This window comes from Myodes glareolus, chromosome 5 (assembly GCF_982192425.1).
Source record: "Myodes glareolus chromosome 5, mMyoGla1.1, whole genome shotgun sequence".
Classification (NCBI taxonomy): domain Eukaryota; kingdom Metazoa; phylum Chordata; class Mammalia; order Rodentia; family Cricetidae; genus Myodes; species Myodes glareolus.
The window spans coordinates 93,398,083-93,425,623 of NC_142030.1; the positions used below are offsets into that span (position 1 = coordinate 93,398,083).

Consider the following 27,541-nt stretch of genomic DNA (forward strand, 5'->3'; position numbering starts at 1 on the left):
CGAACTGATTCATCGAGGCTAAGGGGACTGGACGACCGGACTCCTCGGTGAGACTAACTTGAAAGCGTCCATCTGTCACCTCAGAAAGACTGTATGAGGTCAGCAGCTGTGCCTAGGGCGACTGCCTCACTCAGGTGGTGGCAGTGCCAACTGCTGTCACCCGGATTCCAGTCCGATTCCTGGGATCCCGACAGAATTCCTCACTGTGGCTGAGAGGCAGAAGACGGGGAAGAAGACACACTAGACATACCAGGCACACTAGCCAGTGTCCAGAGAGGCCGAGACTGAACACTAAAAAAAGTGCTGTAAACACCAAATAATGACGGGGTTTATAGCATGCTCTTAACACGCTGGGGTTGTAAAAACGCATACTCGGGCCGTCTGGAAGATGACCTGATTTCCAGGTAAAGAAGAAATGAGTAGAAACACCTTCGTTTGTTCAGTTTTCACCCTTTAGCTAAAGCAGCAACCACCCCGCCCCTCTCCCACACGGGACTGTCACGGAATCAAGCACCAATGGTGTGCTGGGGGTAACTTTGAAAAGTAGTTCTGGAACGTGGAAAACCCACGGAAACAGCCTCCCCCTATGAATCAATTACAGCCAATCTTTTCCTCCCCACCCCGACACTAGGAGCAGGTGCACTTTTCCTTCTTGGTTCTTCAATACGACCATAGATAATATAGTCTGGGTCGGGTTCTTCAATACGACCATAGATAATATAGTCTGGGTCGGGGGAATGAGAGGAAATAAGGAACGTGATTTGGAGTCACCTGGGTCCAGGAAAGCTCCCGGTTCCGAGCATGGGTGGCTTAGGTTCCAGGATCTGACCATAAGTTGTAGTTCGCTCTTGCACCCTAGTAGCCAGCAAGGCATATTTAAAAGCAAATGTCTCCCTCCCCGGTCTTGGGAACTACCAAGTCTAGCAGAGATTCAGGAGTGAAGGCGTTAATCTTCGTTTTCACCAGTTACCCCCACTCAAGATGCCAGTCAAATTGGTCTCGCGAGAATAAGAAAAGAAGGTAAGGCTTTTTGTTAACCCCGCCTCCTGCTCAATCTGTTCCCAAGCAACGACGCCACCAAGCTGCACTGAGCCGGCTGGTCTGGGAACTGGCAGCCTTAGGCGATCACAGGTCCTCCTGGAGCTAGGTCGGCTTCTCCAGGAGCCCGCCTCCTGCCATGCAAATGCTTCATTGGTCCAGCCTGCCTCCAGGTGAGGGCTGACGCGCGGGTGGGCGGAGCCAAACGGAGCACGTGATTTGCCCCCACCCCGGGAGCTGGGACTTGAGTCAGTCTGCCAGGTTGGTTCGCGGCGCTCCGGTGGCGACACCGGGTCCACAGCCGGGAGGGCGAATAGGGCAGGTCGAATAGGGTGAGCGATAGTTGAGCAGTCTGGACTCGAGGATGGGGTGCTGCGCGGGCGCGGTTAAGGTGCAGAGCGATGGTGCTCAACCCGTTCGGGAAGTGTAGCTCCCCTGGCACTCCTGGGCGTGCAGACCTTCAGGGACGCTGAGCCCCAGCTGGTGTGAGCACTGAAGAATCTGTACTGTCAGGCGAGGAGCAGTGCAAGGGTTTTATTTTCTTTATTTTTTGGCTTTGTTTTATTTTTTAATAGTACCTTTTGTCTTGAGTGAGCTTCTTGGTATCTATCTGGGTTTGATACCTGAGTCCCGGTCCCTCCCTCCTTAGTTGATATTAGGACCCAAGACTTATTGTGCAGGTAAGTCATTTTCTTCCGCTGATCTCAGGGGGTGGATAGGAGAGGGTTGGGAGGAGGACTTGAGAACGGAGAACACCGGAGGAGAACCGAACCTGCTAGGGCTATCCCAGTCCCGTTACAGTTCATCCTTCAGGGAACACGTTTCTGCCCCTGCCCTTCTCACCACCATTCCCATTCTCATTTTTTTTTTTCTCTGTAAGACTGAGTTTTACCTTTGGCTTGAGATTGCTTTCCTGACAATGCCCTTATTCCCACCTCCACCTCACTTCTGGTCGCCTCCTCTGTTCTTTCCATAGTCTTAAAACTAGAATGTGAGGTCAAGAAAATTGGAGAAGAACTTTAGTCGGGTATCTTTGATTTGTTCTATAAAACAAAATGAAATAATCATGATAGGAAAGTCTGCTGTTTAAAAGATGTTGGAAGGCTTGCAGGATCTGAGATATATAAGCGTGAATGAGGTCACACAAATAAATGCAAAGTTGGAGTGCGACTCTATAGGTGAGCAATCAGGTTTGTGAGTGACTTATCCAAGAACAAGTGTCTGCATTGGGAGGAAGAGGCTGGACCTGAATCTCCAGCTCCTTGCTTGTATCACACTAATCTCTGTATTATTTTTAGGGACACTTTCCTTGTATTTTCTACTCTCTCTTTTCCCAGGCGTCTCCTGAAGAACTACCATGTCTGGGAATAGTTCATCTTCCACAGAACACAGAAGCAGCAGCAGCAGTAAATCTCACACCTCAAACCTTCGGAAGGCGGAGAAGAAATGCTGTAAGTTCTGCAAGACTTCCCCCTCTTAGGATTTTTTTTTCTTTTTGTCCTGGAATTGTATTTGTATTCTAGACTCTCTTGCACTGTGGGAGCAAATAGTAATTCTTTGGCATGACAACTTACATGTATTTATTTTGTGACAGGGTCTTACTACAGAGCCCTGGCTTGCTGGGTACTTGCTGTGTAACCCAGGTTGCTGGTGACTCATGCAAAGTTTCCTTTTTTAACCTCTTGAGTATGGATGTGTGCACTGTGTCTGACATATATTGGAGGAGCCCGCTTGTTGGTTCTCAGCTGCTCAGCCCTGAAATAATCACACAGAAACTGTATTATTTAAATCACTGCTTGGCCCATTAGCTCAAGCTTCTTATTGACCAACTCTTACATCTTAATTTAACCCATTTTTAGTAATCTGTATTGCCATGAGGCTGTGGCTTACGGGGGAAAAGTTCTGGCGTCTGTCTCCAGCAGGTCTGCATGACTTCTCTCTCATTCTGCCTCCATTCTCCCAATATTCACTTTGGTTTTCCCCGCCTAGCTGAGTTCTGCCCTATCAACAGGCCAAGGCAGTTTCTTTATTCACTGATTGTATTCACAGCATAAGAGGGGAATCCCACATCAGACATAGGATTTAAAACAAAGTCTACAGTGGGCCATTTCCTACCCCAAACAAGTAGGCTTAGTGAAATGTGTCTTTGGAGCTTGACTGCTGTGTGGTCCAGAGTTTCTTGCTGCTTTCATTAGATATGGGAGCACCTGCCTGATGTTGGAAGCTTAGAACAAGTTGTTATATATATATAGGATGGCCAAGTGTCAAGGTACAGGATTAACATGGGGCTGTCACTCTCTCAGTTTCCCTTTATCTCGTGAACTGTGTTCTAGATCAGGGACACTCTAAATTGCAGGCAGAAGCCAGGCTTGGTGGTACACACCCCTAGTCCAAGCCCTGGTGAGATAAAGGCAGGATTGGAAGTTCAAGGTTGTACTCAGCTATGCACTTAGCTCAGAGTAAGCCTGGGCTACTTGAGACCTTGTCTCAGAAAACAAACAAACAAGTTGCGGGTATAAACCCTTACTGGTTCTGTTACTTAGGGCCTGAGGGGAAATGAGCCCTGACTCTCAGTGTCTTAGGTGCTGCACATTCTTACAGGGTTAGCCTTGCATTTTGCAGATTCTTTCACCTAAGTGCAGAGATGGCAGAAATGATGGCAGAGGAATGAAGAATCTTTTCTCGTTCCCCTGACTTTACATTCCTAAGCAAGGTCCTAGAGTTCCCTCAAAGGCTGGGGCATTGGTCCTCAGATATTTCTGAAACCCTCAGAAGTGTTTTAGCACTCTTGGTCTTCCTTATGGAATACACCTTCTTTTGGAACCCTTCTGGCCAGGTCTCGCTTTAGGAAGAAGTGTGTATGTATATGGTAGGTGGAAGGAGGTGCGGTCAGCATGAGACCGTACCCCAGAGGCTCCGTCATGGTGTCATGCTCTTGATTGTTCTATGCTCGTGTCTCTGGCCTCCGTGAGATGTGTCCTGGATAGGTGCAGTCATAGCACTGAGTTTGGCATACCTCTGTGGATAGGGTCTCCTTTCTTTGCCAGGGCAGGAAGCTAGTCCTGAGGGCAAACAGTGAGTAAACTAGGCAGCGAGGTACTTAATTGTAGCCCCTTCAGTCACACTGCTTGAGTTCGAATGGTGGTTTTACTGTTTCCTAGCTGTGCTCCCTTGAGCAATTTGCTTAACGTTCCTCTCCCTCAGTTTATCCCCACCCCCTTGGCCTTCTGTCCCCTTTAGCCCCCTTCTCTCCTTTCCCTTTTTCTTCCTTGGACAGGTCCCACTACGTAGCCCAGATCAGCGTTAAACATGTGATTTGCTTCCCTTAGATCCAGGGTGCTAGGGTTATAGGTGTCCACCGCCTATAAACTTAACCTAGTTTACTTTGTTATAAAGTGGAAATACTGAAGCGGTTCTCCCGGGAGTGATGTGAGAGTTGGATAAGTCCATACAGACCAGCACTCAGATGAGCGCCACAAGTAGCTGCTGCGTGTACTTTTCACAAGTGACCCTACCTTTTCTATTTGCTCTTGAAACATAGAAGTAGACTCATTATACTCATCATTTAAGAGCCTGGTAAAGAAGTGTTTTTTCAGTGAAGTATGTTTCCTATTGTTTGACAGTATTATTATTCACATGTTCTGACCCAGTGTGGCCCTCTTAAAGGGAATGTACTTCTGTTACTAGAGTATGTAGTCCCAAAGACAGTGGAGAGGGATGGGGTGCCATCAGCGCCAGCTGGCTCACGTTTCTGCCTCGCCGTCCAGCGAGCTGCTCCTGCCTCCCTAACCCCTTCATCACTCTTCTACCCGGCTTCTGATTACGAAGCCAATTCTAGGTCTCCTTTATGTTCTCTAGAGTCCTCCCTGCTCCTGGCCCTAACTGTTCTTTTCTAATCTCTGCTCTTTTAAAACTGCTCCTTCTCCCCAGCTGAAGGACTCTGAATTGTCATTTAGTACCCTGCCCTTCTCATCTCATGGTTGGACTGTGAGATTGCGAGATCCTTGGGAGAATATGAGTTTATTTTCTCTGCCCTGCAGAGACTCAGCAGTTTGAACATCTTGTTCTGGTCCATCCTTCTAACGAGAGTAGATACTTAGGTGCCTGTTCTGTTCTGTTACTGTGTTCTTTTTCAAAACCTCACTGGACAGTAGGTATCAGCCCTAAGTTGATAGACCTGGACTCACCCATTCTGCGTGCTGTGGAGAAGGTACCTTGTTATAGACTCCCCGGCCGCCTCGTGCCGCTTTATTTATAGCTCATCTGCTGCCTCTTTGCTGCTTGTTACACCTGCTTGCTAATTTTGAGTCTGGGGAGTGACTGGGCTTCGCTTCAAGGCCAAAGAGTGACTATAAGGAGCCAAGACCTCCAAGGAGCCTTACTGGGACTTGAGTTGTTCCTGGGATGGGGTTGTAGGTGTCCTGGCTGGGGTCCTTTTAAGGTACCTCGGTGAGTGATTTCAGGAGTCTCTGAGAGTAGAAAGTGAGGGTTCTGTGTGCGTTCCTTATTAAGTCTTTTTTCTCCTTTTCATCTTTTGGTTTCTTTTTTTTATTTTTAAAATATTTTGAATAGATCTGGAGAAGACAAGTGTATAAACCCTAATTACAAAAGTAGTACATATTGAGGAAAACTCAAATAATTCTAAAAGGAAACATGGAGAGTAAAATCTCTTCCAATCTCTCCTATCTCTGTTAAATTCACTTCTATTAGGTGTTTAGTTCTGGTGTATCCCATTACCAAACATAGGTAGACTCATGATATACTTATTCTGTTCTGATGCCGTTTCCTTTCTAAGTAGTTAGTACACTTTTTGCTCTATTTTAGTTTTCTCATGTTGGTGAATCCAGACCGATCTCCTTCTACATTGAGTGAACTTTCCACTGTCCTAAAGAATGCTTCAGTGGACACCTTCCTACTTCTGCATGCTCGTATCAACAGTGCTCTCACAGAAATAAATGGAGCATTATAGATCCAGTGGTGGTCTCCGGCCATGTTGTATGTGTTCTTTGAAGCTGGAGGTTGCCTATTACTACCTAAGGCTGCACTGCCTGACAGAAACCTCAGTTTTCTTTTTCTTAGTATTTGGGTACAGTTCTTTGAACTTGATTCTTTTATACTTATCAGTTAAAACAGCAGTAGATAATCAGGTTTTATAACTTTTAATGAATAAAATTAAGATAGCAGTAATGATAATGTTTTCTGGGTTACACATTCAAAATACTGGGCCTGTTTAATGTGGATAATGGAAAATGCCCTTGGTGATGAGGGGACCAGGAACCGTCCTAATTGCTGGCCCCTCCCAGACATCTTCCCAGATAAGTTGGAGAACATAGTCATGTTTTCCATGGGCCCTTTTGTTAGGTGCTTAAGTGATGGCCAAGAACTAGCAGATAAGGCTGAATAGGCAGTCATGAGATCAGTAATGTGGTCAAGAAGCCTGACCTTGACTTTCTTCTGTGGTCCTCTGGGCCAAGCTCTTAAGTTCTCTGGGGTTTAGTTTTTCCATTTATGTGAAAGAAACTGTCAGGCTCTCATTTTGACTAGGCATGTTTATAAAGAGAAAATGAGTTGAAGCCTGGTAAAGCTAGGTAAAGGAAGTTTAACTCTGTATAAAAAAGACAGAAGAATTTCAGGGTTGGAACAGTTTTCCACTGTACGTCAAGAGATGCCATGTTTCTGTAGGCCAATCAGTGTGTGAAGTCCCTCCATTCACACTCAGGGGTGCTTCTACTTAACAGGACAAGCTCCCCCCAGGGTTACCAGCTGGCAGTGTGAGGTGGGAAGTAGTCTTTGGGTTTTTGTCTTTGTTTTTTGTTTTCTTTCCCCTAGAAAATGAGAAGCCCTGGTTTTAGCAGGGATGTGGGTGTGTGCGTGCAGATTCATGCTTGTGTGTGTGTTTGCACACACGTAGCTGCTCTAGGCTGAGGCAGGAGGAGCCATGCTGAAGAGTAGGGATATGGAGTGCCTGTGTCCAACCCTGCTTCCTTCTGTTGTTAGCTTTCTCTGTCCAGCATGGGGAACACAGAACAGCTCCTCCCTGGTTTCTCTCAGAGCAGCTCCTAAGCGTGCTTTCTCTCTAATCTTCAGGGAGGGAAACAGCACCTCTGGGGGAAGTGCCTAATGGGCTAGAAGATGTGGACAGAGAGGCCAGCAAGTGCAGCTAATGAGCCGAGTCAGCCATGTTCAGAGGAGAATGCATTAAAGCTGAAGAACATGAAGACTGCTCAGACCTAATGCCAGGCAGGCCTGTTGCCTGCTGGGGTCCGTGCTCAGGGACTAATGCCCACAGAGGCAACACGGTGTTGTTTACTCACCTCTTAGCTCCTTGTGTAGCTAGAGATGAAGGCTGCTTATACTGCTCCATGACCTATGTTGCCAGAGCTCCTGTCCAGAGTCAGCAATATTCTCCATTTAACAGGGGTTGAACTCTCGGTCGGTGGTCTTCTAGTTCTTGTTGAAGGAAAGAATTCATAGAGACATTTAATGGAATGCTTATGCAGAAGTTTATCTAGCAAAACTAAACAAAGTAAAGACTCTAAGGAGACTGAAGTGGCCATCTGCAAGGTGGAGAATAGCCCAGTGGGAGTATTGTGTATCTATTAGGTGGGTGCCTTTCTCCTCCCATATCATGGTGGGCCATATGATTTCTTCCCATGATCCCTGGAAACAGGGAGGTGACCCAGCAGCAATGCACATATATGTAATGAGGATGTAGACCCTTAGTACACATGTGTGGGAAAATGCTCTGGTGTCTTAGTTTCTGGCACGACAAGACCAGTCTCACTGAAACATCAAAGATGCCTAGCCTCAGAGTGGCGTTGTCACCATTAGGTGACACATGTTGCCGGATCCCTTTGGAAAAGGAGCTGGAAGCAGAAGGTTTAGGTAGTTTTTTCCCCCTTTTCTTGTCTTTCTCAATGGAGAGAGTCTACAGCCTGAGCTTTCCCTGACAAATCAGCTTGGGGCTGGGCTTCAGGAAAGGAGTTGATGAGGTGCAAATGCAGGTCTTTTCTCTACCTCCGCTCTGTGGCAGCTTGTGCAGGGAGGAAACCGTCCTATGAGCAAACCGAAAGAGGCCTCTTGCTAGGGAGGAAAACTGGCTGGGAAGCACAGGTCTGGATTCCAGTGCCAGGTCTACACTTGAATAACTTTGTGCTATACAAGTCACTAACCATCCAAGCCCTGGTATTTGTAAAGGAGCCTGTATTGTAAAGGAGAGAGGTTATCCCTATGGAAAGGGCACCACCTCCGTATGAGCTGTCAAGGCAGACAGGCCTCCAGGTCTTGTGCTGGATCTGAAACTTTATGGAGTCTCTTCAGACCTTTATCCTGCAGGCTTTGGCTACTGAATATCACCGTGGTTTAGAAATTTAAGTGGAGGAGGAGTTCATGACCTGAGTGTTGTGGCCAAAACATCTTGAGGCAGGGTTCGTTTTGCATCAAAGTCTTGCCTGTGGCTCTGGAGGGATTTGTGGGATCCTCCAGGTAGGATCTGGGACTCTCTTAAAGTTAGTCTGGTTTGAGGTGATAGAATCATAGCTGCCATGTTATTAGTATTCTCTCTCTTGCTAACCTTTACTATTTTTTCCCATCTTGGGAACTCTCTGAAGACTTGGGAAAAAATGCCTGGGTATGGGTACTTTATGGAAGTCTGCCTGACCTTTAACTCTTTCAAGAGGAGATGCCAAATATAGCCTCAGTTTGCCATCTCATTCTTCCTGAACCTTCGCCCTGTAGATTTCTGAGATGATGACTGTGAGGTTCCTCATCTAGTACATAAAGCTCATGAGACATGTAGTCATTTAACTCAGCCTGTTTCATTTTTTTTTTTTTTAGCATGGGCTTCCTACATGACCAACTCTCCAACCCTCATTGTTATGATTGGTTTGCCAGCCCGGGGTAAAACTTACGTGTCCAAGAAACTAACACGCTACCTCAACTGGATTGGGGTACCCACCAAAGGTAGGTGCAGGCCATTCCTTGGGAAGGGGGTTGATGAGTTCTGGGGCCCCACAGGCCTCTGCGAGACTTAGTCTTTCTAACGGCGAGGTCCTATAATGCTTCTGATGAAAATCAAGATTGCTTTCTCATTTACTGAATTTGTTTCCTGTCCTCCTCAGACATGTCTCCTCCAGGCCTAGACAGGTCATCCTAATTTTGATAGAAGTGTTCAGAATTATTGAGAATATGCTATTTCAGAACCCTTGGCACATGTGCCTTGCCTTTGAACCTTAGTGGTACCCTGCTGAGACAGTAGCTGGGGAGAGAGAAGCTCAGTTTTAGACTTGCCCACATTCTTCTTGTAAGTCAGGGCCTTAACCCAACTTGTCTTAGTTTGGTATGTTTGACATACAATGGCACTTTTTCCATGGGCCACTCTCAGACCAAGAAGTCTCCTTTAGTGGGGCTGTTTTTGTACTGTTTTTACTGCAGTGTTTAATCTTGGGGTCTATCGGCGTGAGGCAGTCAAGTCCTATAAGTCTTATGACTTCTTTCGTCATGACAATGAAGAGGCTATGAAGATCCGCAAGTGAGTCTTTTCTTTTTGTTTTAAAGGTGTGAGACTGAGTGTGTTAGGGCCCCCATTTTTCCTCCAGAAATGTTTTAGGAGCATTTTAATGGATGTGATTAGATTATAAGATCAGCTTGGGTTGGGTGGGTAGCTGACAGGGCTCTAGAAGATGCTTTTGTGTGATGCCTAAAGAGGTATAAGGCCTATAAATTGGACAGGGAGGAAGTTGTGGGACGGTGTGTAAACTTCTGTGGGAAAGCTGAAAGATTAGTTAGGGGAAAACAACCGTAAAGAAATCGAGTGGGAAGCGACTCCCACAACTGTGTGTTGTCTCCAGCCTTGTTTGATCTTAGCTCTTTTCTCTGATTTCCTTTGTTCTCATGGCAGACAGTGTGCTCTGGTAGCACTGGAAGATGTTAAGGCCTATTTTACTAAAGAGAGTGGGCAGATTGCGGTAAGTCTCGTCTGCTTCCCTTCATTGCCCCTCTCCCAGCGTCCTGGCTACTTATCTCCACCTGGAGTTGGCCTTGGGCACTACTTCATTTTTCCCTCCTGCTCGTTTACTTCGTATGCTTTCTGCCTAGGTGTTTGATGCTACCAATACCACTCGGGAGAGGAGGGACATGATTTTGAATTTTGCTGAGCAGAATGCCTTCAAGGTGGGCTGACTCTATGCTGGAAGAAAAGGGATGAGTGAGGTGGGGAGCTAGGATGGAGAGGTGGGAATGTCGATCCCTTTGACTCCGATGAGCACAGGATTAGAATAGCTGTCTGATTTTGTCCACTTGGGGCATATGCCAAACCCTCAAGTGTTTTTGTTTAGATCCTTTCTCTGACCTTTATTTAGCCTGTAAGGTCCAGGGGATGTGGTAAGATCTGGTTTTAAAGGAAGAGGCCTTGACGGCCACTATGAATCCTGAAGGTGTGGTAGCTGGGCGGAGTAGGTGAGTATGTGCTTACAGTTGACAACCTGACATTTTGACGTGTTTATCATGCCTTTGCTCCATGGCCAGGTATTCTTTGTGGAATCTGTCTGTGATGACCCTGACGTCATTGCTGCCAATATTCTGGTGAGTGTCATCCCTGTCATCTGCCGTCACTCAGTCTCAGTCTCTGTGTGTGTGGATTGGGTAATGAAAGAAGGAAGCAAACAGATCTTCTTTATCTGAGAACATTTTGTACCTTTATATTCTTCTTTTGGGAAAAGAACCTGGGCCTGAGAGGAATACACTAAAAATGAATTGCTGAATGGGGAACAACTTGGACTGTGGGCATTCTGGCTTTGTGTTTTGATCTTTCCTGATGGTAAGACCTAGATATTGTGCCAGATTAGACTCTTTTTTCCTGTTCAGTCACCTGATAGGAAGATTATTTATTCAGTAGTGGTCTAATGTTCTGATCAGCATTGAATATTGCACTTCTATGCCCTGTGGGGCACAGCACCAGACAGTACTCACTGGATTGGCTGTTTTGTTCTGTGCTAAGGAGGCATCTTTGTATGCTTTTCTAGAGGTGTCTTCCCATCATAGGAACTGGAGTTATTTTATTTGGGGAAGAGGCAGTGATTCCTAAGTCAAATACCGGGTCACATACCCTATTCTGAGAAGCAGAAGGGGAAAATTGGAGCCCATTCTGTGTTTGCAGACAAATACATAAAGGGCTCAGGGCTCAGAAGTAGTATTAGCAGCTTGACTCCCTCTGTCCTTTGGCCAAAGGCAGGCACATGACTCCCCAGTTGTCTTCCCTTTCTTGGTTGCCAGGGTCACAGGACAGGATGAGAGAGTCCAGTGAATGGGGAATGCCAGTGCTCTAGTGAAAAGCTGTTTTTTATGGACTTCTTCTGTTTTTTAGCAGTGGCTATTTGTTGGAGGGCTGTTAAGAACAGAATTCTGATCAGGCCCTTATGTTCCTGTGATTTTAGGAGGTAAAGGTGTCAAGCCCTGACTACCCTGAAAGGAATAGGGAGAATGTGATGGAGGACTTCCTGAAGAGAATCGAGTGCTACAAAGTCACTTACCAGCCCCTTGACCCAGACAACTATGATAAGTAAGGTTCAACACACCATGATCTGAGGGTTGGGGCAGGAGGAAGAGTGTCATTCTCCCTGCTGGTCTCTAATTGTTTCTGTAATGTAAACCTATGATATTTATGCCATTTCACTGAACAAGGTTTTTATTGTGATACTCTGTTAGTTAGGGTTACTGTTGCTGGGATAAAACACCATGACCAAAAACAAGCTGGGGAGGAAAGAAAGGGTTTATTAAACTTACACTTCCATATTGTAGTCCGTCACTGAAGGAAGTCAGGGCAGGAACCTGGATGCAGGAGCTGATTGCTGCAGAGGACATGGAGGGTGCTCCTCATGGCCTGCTCAGCCTGCTTTTTTATAGAACCCAGTATCACCACCCCAGGGATGGTACCAACTATAGTGTGCTGGACCCTTTCCCGTCAATCACTAATTAAGAAAATGCCCTACAGCCTGATCTTATGGAGGAATTTTCTTAATTGAGGTTCTTTCCTCTCAGATGACTTTAGTGTATATTAAGTTGACATAAAACTATCCAGCACAGATATTTATGTGTGTTGTATATTTTACATATCCATACTTAACCTGTGTGTTGGGACCCCTTTGTGGGTAGAACAACCCTTTTACAGCAGTTACATATCAGATATCCTGCATTTTAGATTTTACATTATGATTCATAACTAGAAAAATTACAATTATGAAGTAGCAATGAAAATTTTATGTTTGGGGGGTCACAACATAAAGAACTGTATTAAAGGGTCTCAGCATTAGGAAAGTCGAGAACCACTGCTCAAGAGCAAGAGTTTCCATCTAAGCATTTTTGACATTTTGAACTATGGAATTCTTTGTTATAGGGACTACTTTGTGTATTCTAATATATTTAGCAGTCTCCTTGGCCTCTGTCCACTAGGTGCCAGGAACGCCTCTAAACTGTGACAACTGAAATGTTTTCAGATACTGGCAGATGTCTCCTAGGGACCCAAATCATCTCAAATTAAGAAGTGCTATTCCAGATTGAGCAAATCTGAACTAGAATGCTGTAGGATATCTCTTAGAGATGCATCATCATTTTAAGGTTTATCATATATAATTTGTATTTTAATATATATATATATGCTTATTACATATATATTACATAAATTCAGGGACACAGCCTGGATGAAGGAGAAATGTCTGATCAGTGCCAGCCATCGTGACTGGGGTAGTGCTCATGGCAGTGAGGCATAGAGTACAGATTGATTTGCCTGCTGTGGGGTATAGTGAGATGTTGAGTCCTTCTTGCAGAAAGGCAGTGTGTATATGGAAACCTGTGAGAACATTGCCTTATGAAATCATGAGACTCAGTCCATGCTGGCCTTTAATTTGTTATATATGATATAGTATAACCTCGAAATTCCTAACTCTTATGCTTCCACCTCCACAGTGCTGGGATTATATTTCGATGAAATAATATTATACCCACTATTTTTCTCATCACTGTGGCAGAGCACTTGGCATAAGAAACTCTGGGAGGAGAAGTTTGTTTTGGATTACTCGTCAGCATGTACAGCCCCCGTGGTAGGGAAAGCATGGGAGCAGGACTGGCTCCCACCCGTGCTAGTGGGAGGGTGCTGCTTGACCTGGCTTTGTCTCCCCTCTTACCCCGTTTTTTGAGTCAAGATCTCACTGTGTATCCTAGCCTTGGGCAGGGCCGTGCTAATACTGGGATCACAGGTGTGAAGCCCCATGCCCATTCCATTTTCTCTCCTGATTGAGTCCAGGACCCTCGAGACCATGAGATAATGCCCTGTCCAGTCAGGGTGAGGGTTCCTCCCTTATTTAGTCTCTGTGGAAACACCCTCACACACATACCCAGGAGTGTGTCTCTAGTGCCCAGTCAAATTGATTATGAAAACCAGCCAGCACAAGTGTGCATAGCACAGTGTTAGATCACTGCAGCAATCTCATTAGATTTTTGAGCGTTTCATTTTCTTCGCATGGAGTTCCCAGAATACAAATATTTAGGAGCATTTCTATAATAAGTGACTGAACGGCACTGCTCTAGATGTAGTGTAAGGAGATATTCAGTCTATCTAGGTCCTGTGTAGAACAGCATTCTAGAAGGATATTTATGTTTATAAGTATATGTGTTTACAGATTTATCTTTGGTCGTCAGTGGGTGATTTACCGTATTGTGCCTTTTTCTCCTGATCATTAGTTTGAATAAGCGCCCATTACTTTAATTTTAAGAAAAATCCTATGGCCACAAAGCAAATAGTGGCATTGTCTTTGAGAGAGGTTGATTAGGTGGCTCAGGGTGCAACAGGTACCCTGGCTAACCCGTCTGCCTTCCCAGTCCGTGCTCTGTCTAGATATTGACCACATTATGTGGGGGCCCATGTGTCTCACCAAAATTTGAAGTTAGCAAAGATATTCAAGTCACTTAGTCTAGGTCTGGGAAGCCTGAATTCTGTTTTCCATACATACACATATTTCATGGCACAGGATAGGCACCGAGGAGAGAGTATATGCTTGTTGGGCGTTCAATAAATTGTATGCCGTCTTAATTTAAAGATGTAATCTATCTCTTAACATTTGGTTGTTCTATAAATATGGCTGTGGCTAGGAAAGAAGGAAAGGCTGATGGGGGTCTACCAGTCAGTATACAGCTCATTCTCCCTATATACTCTCTGTTCACTTGTCTGGAGTCAGGGTCAGATTCGAGCCCCATTCCCCTTAGCCTCCAAAGCGCTGCGTTTGTCAACAGGTGCTGATAGCCTTGCTCCCCTGCCCACCTCACTCCTGGCTTCAGATGCTCTTACTGTGAACTTCTTCTTTGTACCTATCCCAGGGATCTGTCTTTCATCAAGGTGATAAATGTAGGCCAGAGATTTCTGGTCAACAGAGTCCAGGACTACATCCAGAGTAAAATTGTCTACTACCTTATGAATATCCACGTGCAGCCTCGCACCATCTACCTTTGCCGGCATGGAGAAAGTGACTTCAATCTTTTGGGAAAGATTGGGGGTGACTCTGGTCTTTCACCTCGAGGCAAGCAGGTGAGTAGTTAGCCAGCAGGCTGGATTTCCTGAGCTTAGAGTTAGAAGGGCGTGGTGGAGGTCATTGTTTTATCCCCTCCTGCTAAATCCCTTTTGGGCTTAGGCTGTGGTTTCACAGAAAGTGCTGAGGATGTTCTCTGCTTACTGTACCTAACTCTGGATTAAAGTGCATGTCACTTGAGACCCTTTCTGCTGTGATCATTCAGCCATCAGGAAATTACTGGGCACTATGTGTGACGTGACACAGAGTCCTCTAACGGAATTTCATTTCCTCTTGGGTTTATAGTTTGACCATGGCTAGTAGTCTCTGTGTGTACTGTGTGTGTGGTGTGGTGGGTTTTCTTTGTTTAGCTTTTATTTCCGAACCCTAGTTTGCTCAGGCTCTGAAGAAGTTTCTGGAGGAGCAGGAGATCCAGGATCTGAAGGTGTGGACGAGCCAGTTGAAGAGGACCATCCAGACTGCCGAGTGCCTTGGGGTGACCTACGAGCAGTGGAAGATCCTGAATGAGATCGACGCTGTGAGTGGGGATTTCTCATCGACACTTTCAGAAGTTACAGTTTGAGGAGCTTAGAAAACTAGAATCATCAACTAGAAACTGAGGAACCTGAATCCAGCCATTTCAGAGGTTAGACGAGAAAGGGGTTAACTACTTCTCATCAGGGCTTCCTGACCGCTCTCGTACCTGAACCCAAGGTGAGATGCACTCCAGTCTTTAACTGAACTGCTGGTGCTTGCAGAGACTGGAGCTAACAAGGACTTATTTTGTAGTTCCTAATTACCCAGTTCTATAATACTTTCTTTAATCATCCAGCCGGCAGTTCTGAGAAAATACCCAAATTTTTCTTGGCATTCTTTATTGCTTAGCCCAAATATATATTACTTCCTGTTTTATTGGTACCAGGACTCACTCTAACCCAGGTTGTCCTGGAACTCATGATCTTCCTGCCTCAGCGTCTGAAATATTGTGCTGACAGGCATGAACCACCATGCTCAGCTTAGCTGCTTCTCTCTCCCCCCCTCCTCTCCTCTCCTCTCCTCTCCTCTCCTCTCCTCTCCTCTCCTCTCCTCTCCTCTCCTCTCCTCTCCTCTCCTCTCCCCTCCCCTCCCCTCCCCTCCCCTCCCCTCCCCTCCCCTCCCCTCCCCTCCCCTCCCCTCCCCTTTCCTCTCTTCATTCCACAAGGTTTCTCTTCCCCTCAGTTTCTCTCCTCTGGTTCCTGCTCCTCTTGTCCTGCAGACTCTTGCTGACCTGTGGCTTCCCTTGCAATAGTAGGACAGAGTGGCAGCTCAAGCTAGAGAAACCACCTCTCTCTGAAGTGCCTCGTTTCCATGGCACCTAGTGACCCCTGACTTGTGGCCACAGACGGGTGCAGTACAGGGAAGGATGGCACATGGCATCCACACATAGTGAGGCACTGCTGTTCTTCAGTGTCATGGTCCTCGTCAGGGATGTGTTGATGTGGGACCGCCCATGTCCTGATGAGTTGATATGGCTCTTGTAGGGCGTGTGTGAGGAGATGACATATGCAGAGATTGAGAAACAGTACCCAGAGGAATTTGCGCTTCGAGATCAAGAGAAGTACTTGTATCGATATCCTGGTGGGGAGGTGAGGCTTCATTCACTTGGAGCAGCTGCCTGGTGCTTTGCTGGGCACTTTTCTTAAGGGGAAGAAAAGGGGTGACATGACAATCCTTTGTTCCCCTGCCTTTGGCCAGCCACACTGCCTAATTCAGCTTAGACAGTTAGTGCTTTACATCTCGTTAGTTTTTAAAGCTCTCTAGGGGACAGGGTGACAGAGAGTGTTATAGAGTGAGCATGATTATGTTGCTTCTTTTGTTCTATTCCCTCTACTCCACTCCTACAGCAGATAGAGTGACCAAGTGAGTATGGGGCATGAGTTTCTTCCTTACCATGTTTTAGCTACTGTCCTTACTGAAATGGCTTCCTAACCTAGGGTACATGTGCCGAAGGTAAATGAAATGTCATGGCAGAGGTTCAGGAAGCTTGATGCTCTGCACACTCCCTATTAGTGTCTGTGAGTAAAAGAGAAGAAAATTGAATTCACATTTGCATTTCTTAAACTGTGGTTTTGAGTCTAAATATTCCTCTTGAAAGATCTGGATAGTCTGAGGGAACCAGGGTTGGAGCCATTAGGCAACACAGAGGCACCACGCCTCCCAGAGTAGTCTCTTGATTCTGGCACATAGCCAACAAGTTGGCCGCCAGCATGTACCTGGCCTCTCACCAGCTCTCCTTTCTTCTTCTGAAGTCATACCAGGACTTGGTGCAGCGACTCGAGCCTGTCATCATGGAGCTGGAGCGTCAGGGCAACATCCTCGTCATCTCCCACCAGGCTGTCATGCGCTGCCTCCTGGCCTACTTCTTGGATAAAGGAGCAGGTGCTCTCCGAGGGAAGGGATGGGGGAGGGGAGAAGCACACACACTGGGACAAGGCTGGACTTGGTGGTACCAGGATTCTTGACCACTGGCTCTCCTTTTCTTCCACGCATATTAAAGTACATTCTTGAGGCTGCAGTGTGGAGCTCCCAGCAGCCATTGGTCAGCCACTTCAGTCTGCCGCTACCAAAGCCAGCAGTGAGGATGACTGATTTGATGCTTCCTGATGTGCCTAAGGGCCAGCTCCAGCTGACATTATTGGCAGCATCAAGGCGGGCGGTTGAATAGTGCAGTTTGTCTGTCTAGCTCTTGCGGGTTGGTCACTAGAACTGTCTTGAGCCTTTGGGTTGGGGTAGAGCACTTGTTTAGAACAGCAGCAGGAAGCACTACTGTGGCCTGGCTTTCCCCAGTCCTTCAAGTTCAGGCCGCTTGAAGCCTTTGACTGCTTTGGAGTGCTCAGGTAGGCCATAGTCGTCCTTTCCAGGGGCCTTGGCTTCAGAGCCCTTCCTTTTTCCTTGCATTTCAGATCTACATTGCCCTTATTTCCTTCCTTATCACTCAGTTTGCCGAGTTTAGGGGAGGAGCTGTGCTGCTCCAGGGGACAGTCATGAGCCTCCTAGATTCTCTTTTCTTCAGATGACCTTATTCTGTACACTAAGACTTTGCTCACCGGGTCTTTTTTCTTTCAGATGAATTACCATACTTGAGGTGTCCTCTCCACACCATCTTCAAACTTACTCCTGTGGCCTATGGTAACTATGAGCTTGAGCTGGGGAGAGGTGGGGACTGTGGAACGTCAGGATATATGGTTCTTTGTAGAGCAGGGATGTTCTGTTAGTAGCTTCCACTTGAACATATGCACGTGCGATTCTCTGGGAGTACACATATGCCCCCAGCATATACTCGACCATGCTGGGACTGAAGGTTTTTTTGTTTGAGCTGCTTCTTGGTGGCTTTCTTCTCTACCCCTACCCTCTTTTAGTTGATTGTTTATTTCTTAGTTTTATTTTGTTTTGTTTTGGGGACTAGTTGGGTCTAGCCTGGCACTCCAGGTAGTGTGGAGCTCATGACAATCTCCCTGCCTCAGCCTCCAAGTGCTGGAATTTCAGGAGTAGCCACCATGCCTAGCTCTGACAGCTTTTCTTTCCTGCTGTTTTTCAGGTTGCAAAGTGGAAACAGTTCAACTCAATGTGGAGGCTGTGGACACACATCGTGATAAACCAACTGTAAGTATTTCCTGGTTGCCTTGAGTCTTTGAATCTTTGTATCCAGAGACTTGGGTTTCTTTTATGTGCAAAGAAAACAAATCCAGAATCGTGGCCTATAAAGGTCTCCTTACTTCTGAGAGGGAAACATGAAGGGATTTTTAGTTCTTTAAATGAGTGTCTCTTTCATGAATCTTAGCTCTGAGAGTTAGCTCCTGGGAATTGAGTTCAGTATAGAAAGCTGAAAGTTTGGCTGAAGTGAAATGTATGAACTCCCTTGCTGCACTCCCAGGGAAGTCTCCATTTGTAAAATAGGGTCTAGGGAGTCACTGCCAGTATAGTCAGCAGGTGCAGGCCAGCTCCTTGGTCTGGTCTTGTAACTTGTATGGTCTTAAGCAAACACCCTTGTTGACTCCCTTACTACTGCTCTTCAACGTGGTCCCCAGAGATCTTCTCCTGTGATGACCCTTTTATTCCTCTGGGGCTGTGGGCCCAGACTATGCCCTGCTTGGTCCTGTGTGTGGAGAAGCAGGAGGAAGAACGGTTACGCTCAGGAGCATTATTTGACCTCTATGGGTAAGGTTTTGGTATGGTTTTCATGTATGTGGTGTCCCTCCATTTCCAATCAGCACAACTTCCCCAAGAGCCAAACCCCTGTAAGGATGAGAAGGAACAGCTTTACGCCTCTGTCCAGTTCGAACACAATAAGGCGTCCAAGAAATTACAGTGTTGGGAGCCGGCCCCTCAAGCCCCTCAGCCCTCTCCGTGCCCTGGACATGCAAGAAGGGGCGGACCAGCCGAAGACCCAAGTCAGCATTCCGGTGGTGTAATTGTGTGTTTCCCTCCAGCTTTGGCCTCTTGCCCTTGCCACTAATCAGCCAAGAAGTCATTTAACTTTACCCCACTCCCGTCCCAGCATTAATCTGAACATGGAATATGAGCTCATGCGTGTGCAGAGCAGCCTTAGCCATTCTCTAGTGTAAATACCTCAGCCGGGGGCAAGATGGCAAGTTGGGTCTTTTTAGGACAGGTTCCCAGATGGGATGGTCTAAAGGAAGAGGAGCCAAGCATGAGTCATGGACTTGGTTCTTCTGTTTCCTCATGTCTGACCCACTAATGTCTCTGTGAAGTGTGTGTGTGTGTGGTGGTGGGGGGGAGAGGGTGGGTTGGGAGGGAGTGCTGAATAGAGGGAGATAGAAAACCCATTTGTCCTTCACCTGTGTCCTTTTAAACTGTCACTACACTCCATTTGACTTCCATGTCTTACAGCTTCGCTTTGGGTTGTCTGGTGTGATGCATGGCATTGTGGTGTCTTAAAGTAAGGGGTGGTTGATAGGAGTCTGAGCCCCATTGGTGCTGTCTGCAAGTGGGTCTGGATCTGTACTGGGAGAGTCTTTTCCTTTCCCTTCTGCCTTCCTCTCCAGCCAGGTCCTGCAAGGGGCAGCCCAGGCTACAGAACATCCACAGAAAGCCCTGGAGTTTGCAAGTGGACAGGGTGAGAGCTCTTGCCTCTTTTCATGAGAAACAGCCCTGAGTTCTTGCTGCCCTGGGGAGCTGGCTCTAAGGATGTGGACGTGTTTTGGTTTGTGTTACTAACTCGAGGAGCCGGACAGTCCTTTGTTGGCTGTGGAGTGGGGCTGGGTAGGGCGAAGTCTAGTTCCTACAAATTCATGGTTCAGACTTTTTGTCATGTGTCTCTCAGTTTCTTCACAATTCCAGTAGCTTTCATGCAGCCCATGACCTTTGGGACTGTTTAAAAGCACCAGGATCCAACACTGAGCCCTGAATTTCTCCAGGCAAAAGGCAGGGTGGTCAGTAAGTTCAGTGAAGCTGCTCATCGTTTACCGGTACTTTTTAGAATAATTTCCTTAAGCTAAGGTTTTACATGAAAAATTATTTTTTGAGCATAAAAAAGTTTTGAATTTAACCTCTCTTATTGGGGCATTTTGTTTATATTGAGAAACTATCTCAGTAGTCCAAGGAGTCTCCTGAGGCTTGGCTCTCGGAAGTTTATATGTATCTATTGCTTAAGGGGGATTCTCTCTGCAGTGGCTCAGGGCCGTCTGTTGAGCTCTGTACCAGTCCACTCGAGGTCACTTCTCTAAGGGACAGATCTAAAGGTCTCAGGAGGCTCTTCAGAAGAGACAGGTGACTCCCTACCTCTCAGTTTGTCATGTGGGGCCAACTGGTGAGAGAAGGGTAGCAGTTTTCTATGAGATTTTTGTCTTGGGATAAAAGATTTTTGCATGGTTCTTATCCAGAGACAGACATCAGACTGCTGGAGAATTTTTGAAATACATACATGCCTGCGTTCCCTTGGTCAGGCTGGGCACTGCCTCAAAATCTCTGGATTGGAGCCTAGATATGTGGTGTTTAAATTACTTCCTTAGTGGTCAGCCCATGAAGGGTCAGAAGGCCCTTGAGGGGCTGGAGAGATGGCTCAGCCGTTAAGAGCACATGCTGCTCTTCCAGAGGTCCAGAGCTTAGTCCCTAACACTCATGTCGAGTGGCTTACAGCAGCCTGTAACTCCAGTTCCAGGGAATCTGGGGCTCTCTTCTGGGCTCCACAGGCGCTTTCTTATGTGCAGCTCATATACACATAGACATAAATAAAACTAAACAAAATATTTTTTTTAAATCCCAGTTTATGAAGCTGGATAGAAAAATGCCAGCATCTTGTTATCTTAGACAAATATGTATCAGACTGGAAATTCTGAATTCTTGGTTCTGATACTGGGGCAGAGCACAGTTTTGAATGAGTTACCCTCTCAAAGGGAGGCTGCTTTGTTAGAAAGGTATTTTAGGTTCTAGTCCCATCTTTTCCCTTGGCATTACAGGTGAGTGCACCACATTACTGACTTAAACACATACCCTTGGACTCACACTGAGAATCCATGCAAGCTGAAGGTACACGGAGATAGAGCCCATGAGCTGATGGAGGGCATTATCACAGGCTACTGACTTCTGGCCTGGAGCCCCGTGGCCTTCCAGCCCACATAGCCTCTTCAGTCTGCTTCAGACTGCTTAGATTCCTGAAACTCGTCCAAGACTAAGAAACTGGCAATTCCTGTTAGGTAGTGTTCATTGTCCCCTCTTGACCTTTGTGGGCACTGGCCTTAGTGAGGAAAATATATGCAAAAAGATAAAACAAAACAAACATTTTCAATTTCCTTGCCCTGGAGATTACAAACAAAACAGCAACAACAACAAGCCAACCCTTAAGAAACCAGGCATATGCGTGTGTTTAGGGCTGATCAATTGGGACTGGATAATCTATTGGGGACTTGTTCTGGATAAGACTGAGTCTCCCTCTCTCAGCGACTGTTGATTGCCTGTGACTCTTCATGGAGAGGGTTTTCATTCACACACGTGTGTGTATGTGTATATATGCATATGAATGCAGCAACAACTAGGAGGGATTATGAACTTGAAAGAGAGTAGGGGAAATTTTGGAGTTGGACAGGGAGTAGGAGGGCTAGAATACAGTACTCATGTATGAAATACAAAAAAAATAAAAATTAAAAAGACAGGAGATTAATTGATAAATTAATATTTGTAAAAGAATCAAACAGACTAGAAGAGCTGACTTTTGGGTAGAGGATAGCCTGCCTTCTGGCTGTTTTCTTGTTCTATGCTGTGAAACCCCAAAGGTTTGGGATGTGCTCTCACAGTGTGAGGATGAGCTGTGGGCTGGGCGGTTTGTCTGGCACTTTGTCTACTGCTTAGTCATTAGCAGCTCTGGTCTAAATTGGCATCCAGTCCTTTCTTCTGTTGCCAGGTAAGAGTAATTCAGAGCTACTGAGTGGGAAGAGGGAGAATTAAGGATCTAGTTGCAAGGGGAGACTTTTCTGAGCACCTGGAGCTAGGCTCCCCTGTTGTAAGTACTGTCTGTAGGGGCGGTTCACTGGGTGATCGTTCTGACTCTGTCTACTCCTCGCTCTTCCGGTTTCCCGTGTTAGTTCGCTTCTGGTACAAGAAGAGCTGGGGTAGTCTTGTTGTCCCTGGATAACAAGGAGTGGAAGTTGCAGCTGAGAAGCAGCAGGGGTTTCAACATCCTTGAGCTTTTAGAGCCAGATCCTTCAGGGGAGCAGAGCGGGAGAAGCAGGAAAGCATTGGAAAGGGCTCTTTTTCCAGAGTTGAGGGAAGTCCTACTTCTCATCTTTTCCCGTTCCCCTTGTTACTTGCAGGTGGGAGGTTACCCTGCTACGCTTGTGTCTGTGTCACAAGCCCTACAAAGAAAGATGACTTGTGGGTACCCTGTATTGAGACTTTCAGTTTTGTTCTGGAAGGAATAGGTGAAGACTTGAATCTTCGTATGTAAATTCTACCTGTGTACAATGGAAGAGAAAGGAATAGTCTGCATTTATTTGTTCATTTATTTATTTTTAAACTCAAAGCTGAATGAAACCCTGAAGAATCTAAATTTAGAGAATTGTTTCTGTCCTATCTTGTTTCCAAAGTAGAATTTAGCACTTACTGACTGTTGATGTAGGGCCTTTTCTCTTGGTAAGAAAATCATCACATCATTTTTAGACATGCATTACATATGTGCTTGCCACCCCTGCTGGCTCCTAAGAAGTCAGAGTTAGGCCTGCAGCATGTTTATGTTCCTAGACCTAATGGTGGAACTTCAGGCAAGGATCTGAACAGTCCTCTTTGAAAGCCACAGTTAATCCTCAGACACCTCATTGAGAAAACAGTATAATTGTTAAGGTAAGTCTGCCTGATGATTCTTCTGGGACACATGTGAGTCCTCTGAGTTCCAGAGAAGCTCTTTAGCCTGGAGTGACGGGTGAACAGGGAGACCCATTGGCAGTTGAGGTAGCTCCAGTGATGGGTTTCATGTGCATCCCCCCGCCCTTCCAGTCTCAGAAGAACATTATACTTGTTGAAGTCTCAGTCAGTCACCCAGTTTTCCTTGTATTCGTTTTGTTTGTGTTTTAAAGCTATTTTATTTTAAAATTATATAACAGTTGAGCCAGGTAGCAGACCTGCCACACAAGATCTCGAATTTTCCCTAGAAGTGATGGACACTCATTGGAAGTGTGGCTAAGAATTTTGTTTGTAGTGTCTAGAAGACGAGAGGTCTGTTTGCTTCCTGTCTCTCATGTCTCTGTCTTGATTACATTACATGTCTCTGTCTATTTACATTACTATAATTTCTTCAAGGAAGGAGCTGAATATTTTACATGTTTCCTTTATGAAGAAGTTCTGTACACTGGACTTTTTATAGATGATTATTATATAATAGTGGCCAACATCTCATTATTTTTTAAAAGATGATTTTGTAGATTGCATGTGATTTTGTGATTACCTAGGTAAGGTAATGTTGTAAGAGTTGTGACTTATGGAAGTCACAGTAACAGTCAAGTTTTGACTTTACTTGAAGTTACTTCATTCAGTCTGCTGCTTCAAGGCAGGAGTTTTCTCTTATCACCCGTTCCTGAACCTAATGTGTCCTCAGATGACTCTGTCATGGGCCACCATGTCCTCACTGAGAGAGCTGCTGGCTTTAGTCTTCTGTATTTGTCCTTAATCTTATACAACGGGAAGGGCGCGCCCACAGACTGACCCCGAGAGTGGGCCAGAGTAGTTCTTTCCTTAAGCCTTTCACCGGGTGTGTGACTAACATTCAGGTGACTCAGTTTTTAAAGAAGCGTCTGAATTGTGTGTGGTTTTTCTTACTCAGATGTAATGACTTTCCTGTGGTATAAGCAAAGGACCAATCACAATGGGACATGTGATACAGAGAGGGGCTGAGCACGGCTGGTTTGGATGGAAATGGGCTGAACTTGGGAAGCCCAGTAACAGAATTTTATTGCAGATTTCTTAGGCACAGCTCTGCTAAAAGTGGGGATATTAATCCTTAGTAGCATTCTGATTTATTCTTGTGATTTTGATAATGAACTATTGCATTGGGTCCATTTAAAGTGTATATAATTGTATTTAAAATGTGTTTTATGTGCATGCCTGTATAGAATGGGTTAATAAAGTTGTTGAATAACTTGACCTTATCCGAAGGCTTCTGGTATTATTATTATTATTATTATTATTATTATTATTATTATTATTATTATGTTTGTATTTTGAGTTGTTTTTCTCATCTACTGTCTTCAAAACTGTCTCATATTGAACAGGAGACTTAGCAAACCAGTGTAAGTTCTCAGAATGCCTGGAAGCCGGGGTCATAGGCATGGCTCTCTTCCACCACCTTCTGGGGGAAGCTGGGAAGGACATTATTGGCAGTGCATCCACTTTAGTTGTCAAGTCCCTTGCACCTTCTGTACTTGTGCAAGAACTAAGAACTATAATAGACCACACCACACCACACATATAAAACTTTTGTTATATATCGTAAAGAAAATTTTGGGAGTTCTTTAAGAATTTGCCAAGCAGTTGATTCTAAAATATGTCCTGCCTGTTTCTAAGCAGATTTCAGCCAATGGTATGAAATGGTACCTAACTCCTTCTGGAGCAGAAGACCAATGGGTGTCCCCTGTTCTCCTGCCTTATCCCACACGGCAATAGCAAGGACCCAGAGCTCACTAGTAATTCAGAATCAGAGGCTTCCTTCCAAACTTACTAAGCCAGGATTTGAACAAGATCCCTGGGTGACTGAATTCATAGGCACATTTAATATTTTAGAAACAAGCTTTCTAAGAGAAAGAATTTCTTACAAGGTAAACATTAAATACCAGTTCATGGGAAGAAGTTGATCTACTCTGGCTGCTGATTTCAGGGTGGACTGGGGTAACCATAACAGTTGTGACCCTCCTCAGAAGCCATATAGCTCGTGGCTTTATTGCTACTGTGTGTGTGTGTGTGTGTGTGTGTGTGTGTGTGTGTGTGTGTGTGTGTGTGTGGTCTCTTGACTAATACAGCCTTCATTACCACAGAGATCCAATCCACCTCTGCTTTATATCTCAGGTATATAACTTAGAGTCCAGTTCTGAAACAGACCTGAAATGTACCCTACTGTTGTCATAAGGTCAGCTTCTCTGTGAAAGAAGTCATTACATGGCTAGGCCATTCAAGTTTACCTGAGCCCCCAGGGTCAGGGTGTGTGCAGGCACACCAGTGTGTCTTCACATGCTTTCGGATGTGGGCGTGAGGGTTGGGGATGGATTCTTCTCGCTTGTCTTTGTTCATCTCTTGGCTGTGGTGTAATGACTTTGCTTCTCTTTCTGACTCCTAGGAAGTACAGGATGTGCTGACTGAGCCTAGACGCCCCTCAATGGCATCCCTCACACTGCTGTCCTGATGTGTGAGGCTGAGGCCAGACCTCTCCGAGGAACTGGATCCACTAAAGAGCCTGGGATGCCAGCGACACTGAGGCTAGAACAGGAAATTAAGTGGGAGCGTCTCATTTGAGGCTACCGAAAATGAGGCCTGGAAAACCTTCACCATGTTTCTTCCCCTCATGCGTAACAGGATTATTACTACGCTGTGCCTCAGAACTCTTTAGAAGCCTGAATGAGTTAACTCTTAATCTCTTTTGACCCAAGTTTGCAAATGCCATTTTACTTAGGCATTTAATAGTCTACCTAGGATCGCCTGCATCCTTAGCTGGAGACTTGCTTGACATGCGAATGCACTGCTTTAGGGCTGGTTTCTAGGTGATGATGAACTTCAGGAAGGCCCTTTTGCTCAGTGAGAGCATGCGTTGGAGGCGGGTGAGCAGGCTGACGTGCAATATAAGTACTAGCGGTTCCCTCTTGCCATGTGAGGAGAGACAGGTGACCAGGTAAATAGAGGCTGTCAGGACCTGGGCTCTGAAGTGCCTCTTCTCTGGTGACAGAAGAGTAGTATCCATGGCTCCCTTTTTATTTAGAGAAGTTTTTCCTGCTCCATATTCTGTGCAGGGTCTGGCTGCCAGGCTTCCCCTAAGGGGACCAGGCTTCATGTTCTCTACTGTTTCCTCTCCGAGGCTTGTGCCTCACATGCCCAGAGAGGACTGGTTCCGTGCCTCCTGAGGGGTCAGGGTCGGGAATGAAGGCTAGATGGGACCACCTCTATCCCACTGGGAACTAAAGATGCCTTCTTCATAATAAGTTACACTGGGGATTTTTTTTTTTTAAATTTCAAAATGGGCAGAGGCAGACATGGTCTGTCTCATTGATGTGGTCTCTGGGAAAGCTGTGGCCATGACTGCAAGAGCAGTGTCCTGTGATGGATGCCTCTGTTCCGGCTGTCACTACTGTGATCAGCTGGTCTCCCGCGATCCTTGACAGATGCAGCATGGCCTCTGTTCCGTGAGTGGATTCCAAACGAATCCAGTTGCTGTAACTAGATCACTGTCAAACGTAGACACGCTGTCACTCCAAATGCACTTCTGTTATTTATTCCTGAAGAACAATGCAGAAGCCACCGTGTATTGTACCTTACAGATAGAATCTAGTGTATTGTCATTTTATTTTTGTTTGTTTCCTTTTCACTTGAAATGCTCACTTGTTGGGCAGAGAAATAGTATAGCAAGAGAAGTCCTGAAACGCAGCTTTTTCTACATGTTTTTTTTTTTTTTTATATATATATACTGTGGACAGTACTGGAGACGGTTACCCGGTTACCCGAGTAGGATGGGAACTGCAGGCAGTTCAGTGTCTCCCAACTTGCAGCTTGCTTTATATGCGCATCACCTGCAGGGAGGCCCCATCTCTGCTTGGTGTAGGCAGTTTTCCCTCCTCTGCTTGCAGCAGGTAGGATAAGGGCTGCCTTCTGCATTGAAGTACACTCCTTTCTGATGATCAGATGGTATTTTTATGCAGCTATTTATTGTGTGTGAGGATTTTGCATGTATTTAATCAGAATGTCATGTATATTCTGTGTTCTGCTAGCTGTGTAGGTGGCTTGAATCCTAAGCCTATGTCCGTAGTATTACCTGAAGTTAGATTTGTGGAGCATAAGTGCTGATGTGTGTTAAAGAATGATAATTATGTTACGACAGTGCATCTTTACATTTTTCATTGGTTTTATTATAAACCAAGAAATGTATTTCTCTGGAGAAAAGTTCTCTCTTGGATAGTAAAACCATGATGAAATGTCTGAGTTACATAAACTGCTTTTGTAATAAAATAAAGTTATTTTTAATTAAAGGGTGTAATGAAATTTTCAATTCACATACAAAAAGGCGTCATTTGGTACATTACAGATATACAAATATTAGTATTTTCCAAAATGTACTTGAAAGTTTTTAGAGAAATGATCTTGAAGTTATTGAATGGTATCTGTGTCTCCAGCTATTATAGTTTCTTCCGTTGGTGACTGTCAAGTTCCTCTAGCAGTTCAAAGTCAGCAGGGTGTGAGAGCCATGGATAGACATTTATTCA

At 45.5% G+C, this 27,541-nt stretch overlaps 1 protein-coding gene across 7 annotated transcripts; it reads left to right on the forward strand.

Annotated features, from left to right (window-relative positions):
* The first annotated feature begins 154 nt into the window (after nt 1-154).
* On the forward strand, nt 155-27,307 carry Pfkfb2 (6-phosphofructo-2-kinase/fructose-2,6-biphosphatase 2). 7 transcript variants are annotated; one of them, XM_087906541.1, is made up of 17 exons: nt 1,320-1,370; nt 1,614-1,718; nt 2,376-2,489; nt 8,875-9,000; nt 9,472-9,568; nt 9,938-10,004; nt 10,135-10,209; nt 10,564-10,620; nt 11,472-11,596; nt 14,407-14,614; nt 14,986-15,132; nt 16,115-16,219; nt 16,883-17,012; nt 17,700-17,762; nt 18,172-18,236; nt 18,845-19,024; nt 25,411-27,307. In XM_087906541.1, the coding sequence occupies exons 3-17, from the start codon at nt 2,396-2,398 to the stop codon at nt 25,474-25,476; spliced, it is 1,605 nt and encodes a 534-aa protein (XP_087762667.1). In that variant the 5' UTR covers nt 1,320-1,370; nt 1,614-1,718; nt 2,376-2,395; the 3' UTR covers nt 25,477-27,307. The 7 variants fall into 7 exon arrangements, with proteins under 7 accessions (XP_087762668.1, XP_087762670.1, XP_087762671.1 ...); XM_087906542.1 differs by lacking the exons at nt 1,320-1,370; nt 1,614-1,718 and adding an exon at nt 155-404; XM_087906544.1 differs by lacking the exons at nt 1,320-1,370; nt 1,614-1,718 and adding an exon at nt 1,075-1,211.
* The last annotated feature ends 234 nt before the right edge of the window (nt 27,308-27,541 follow it).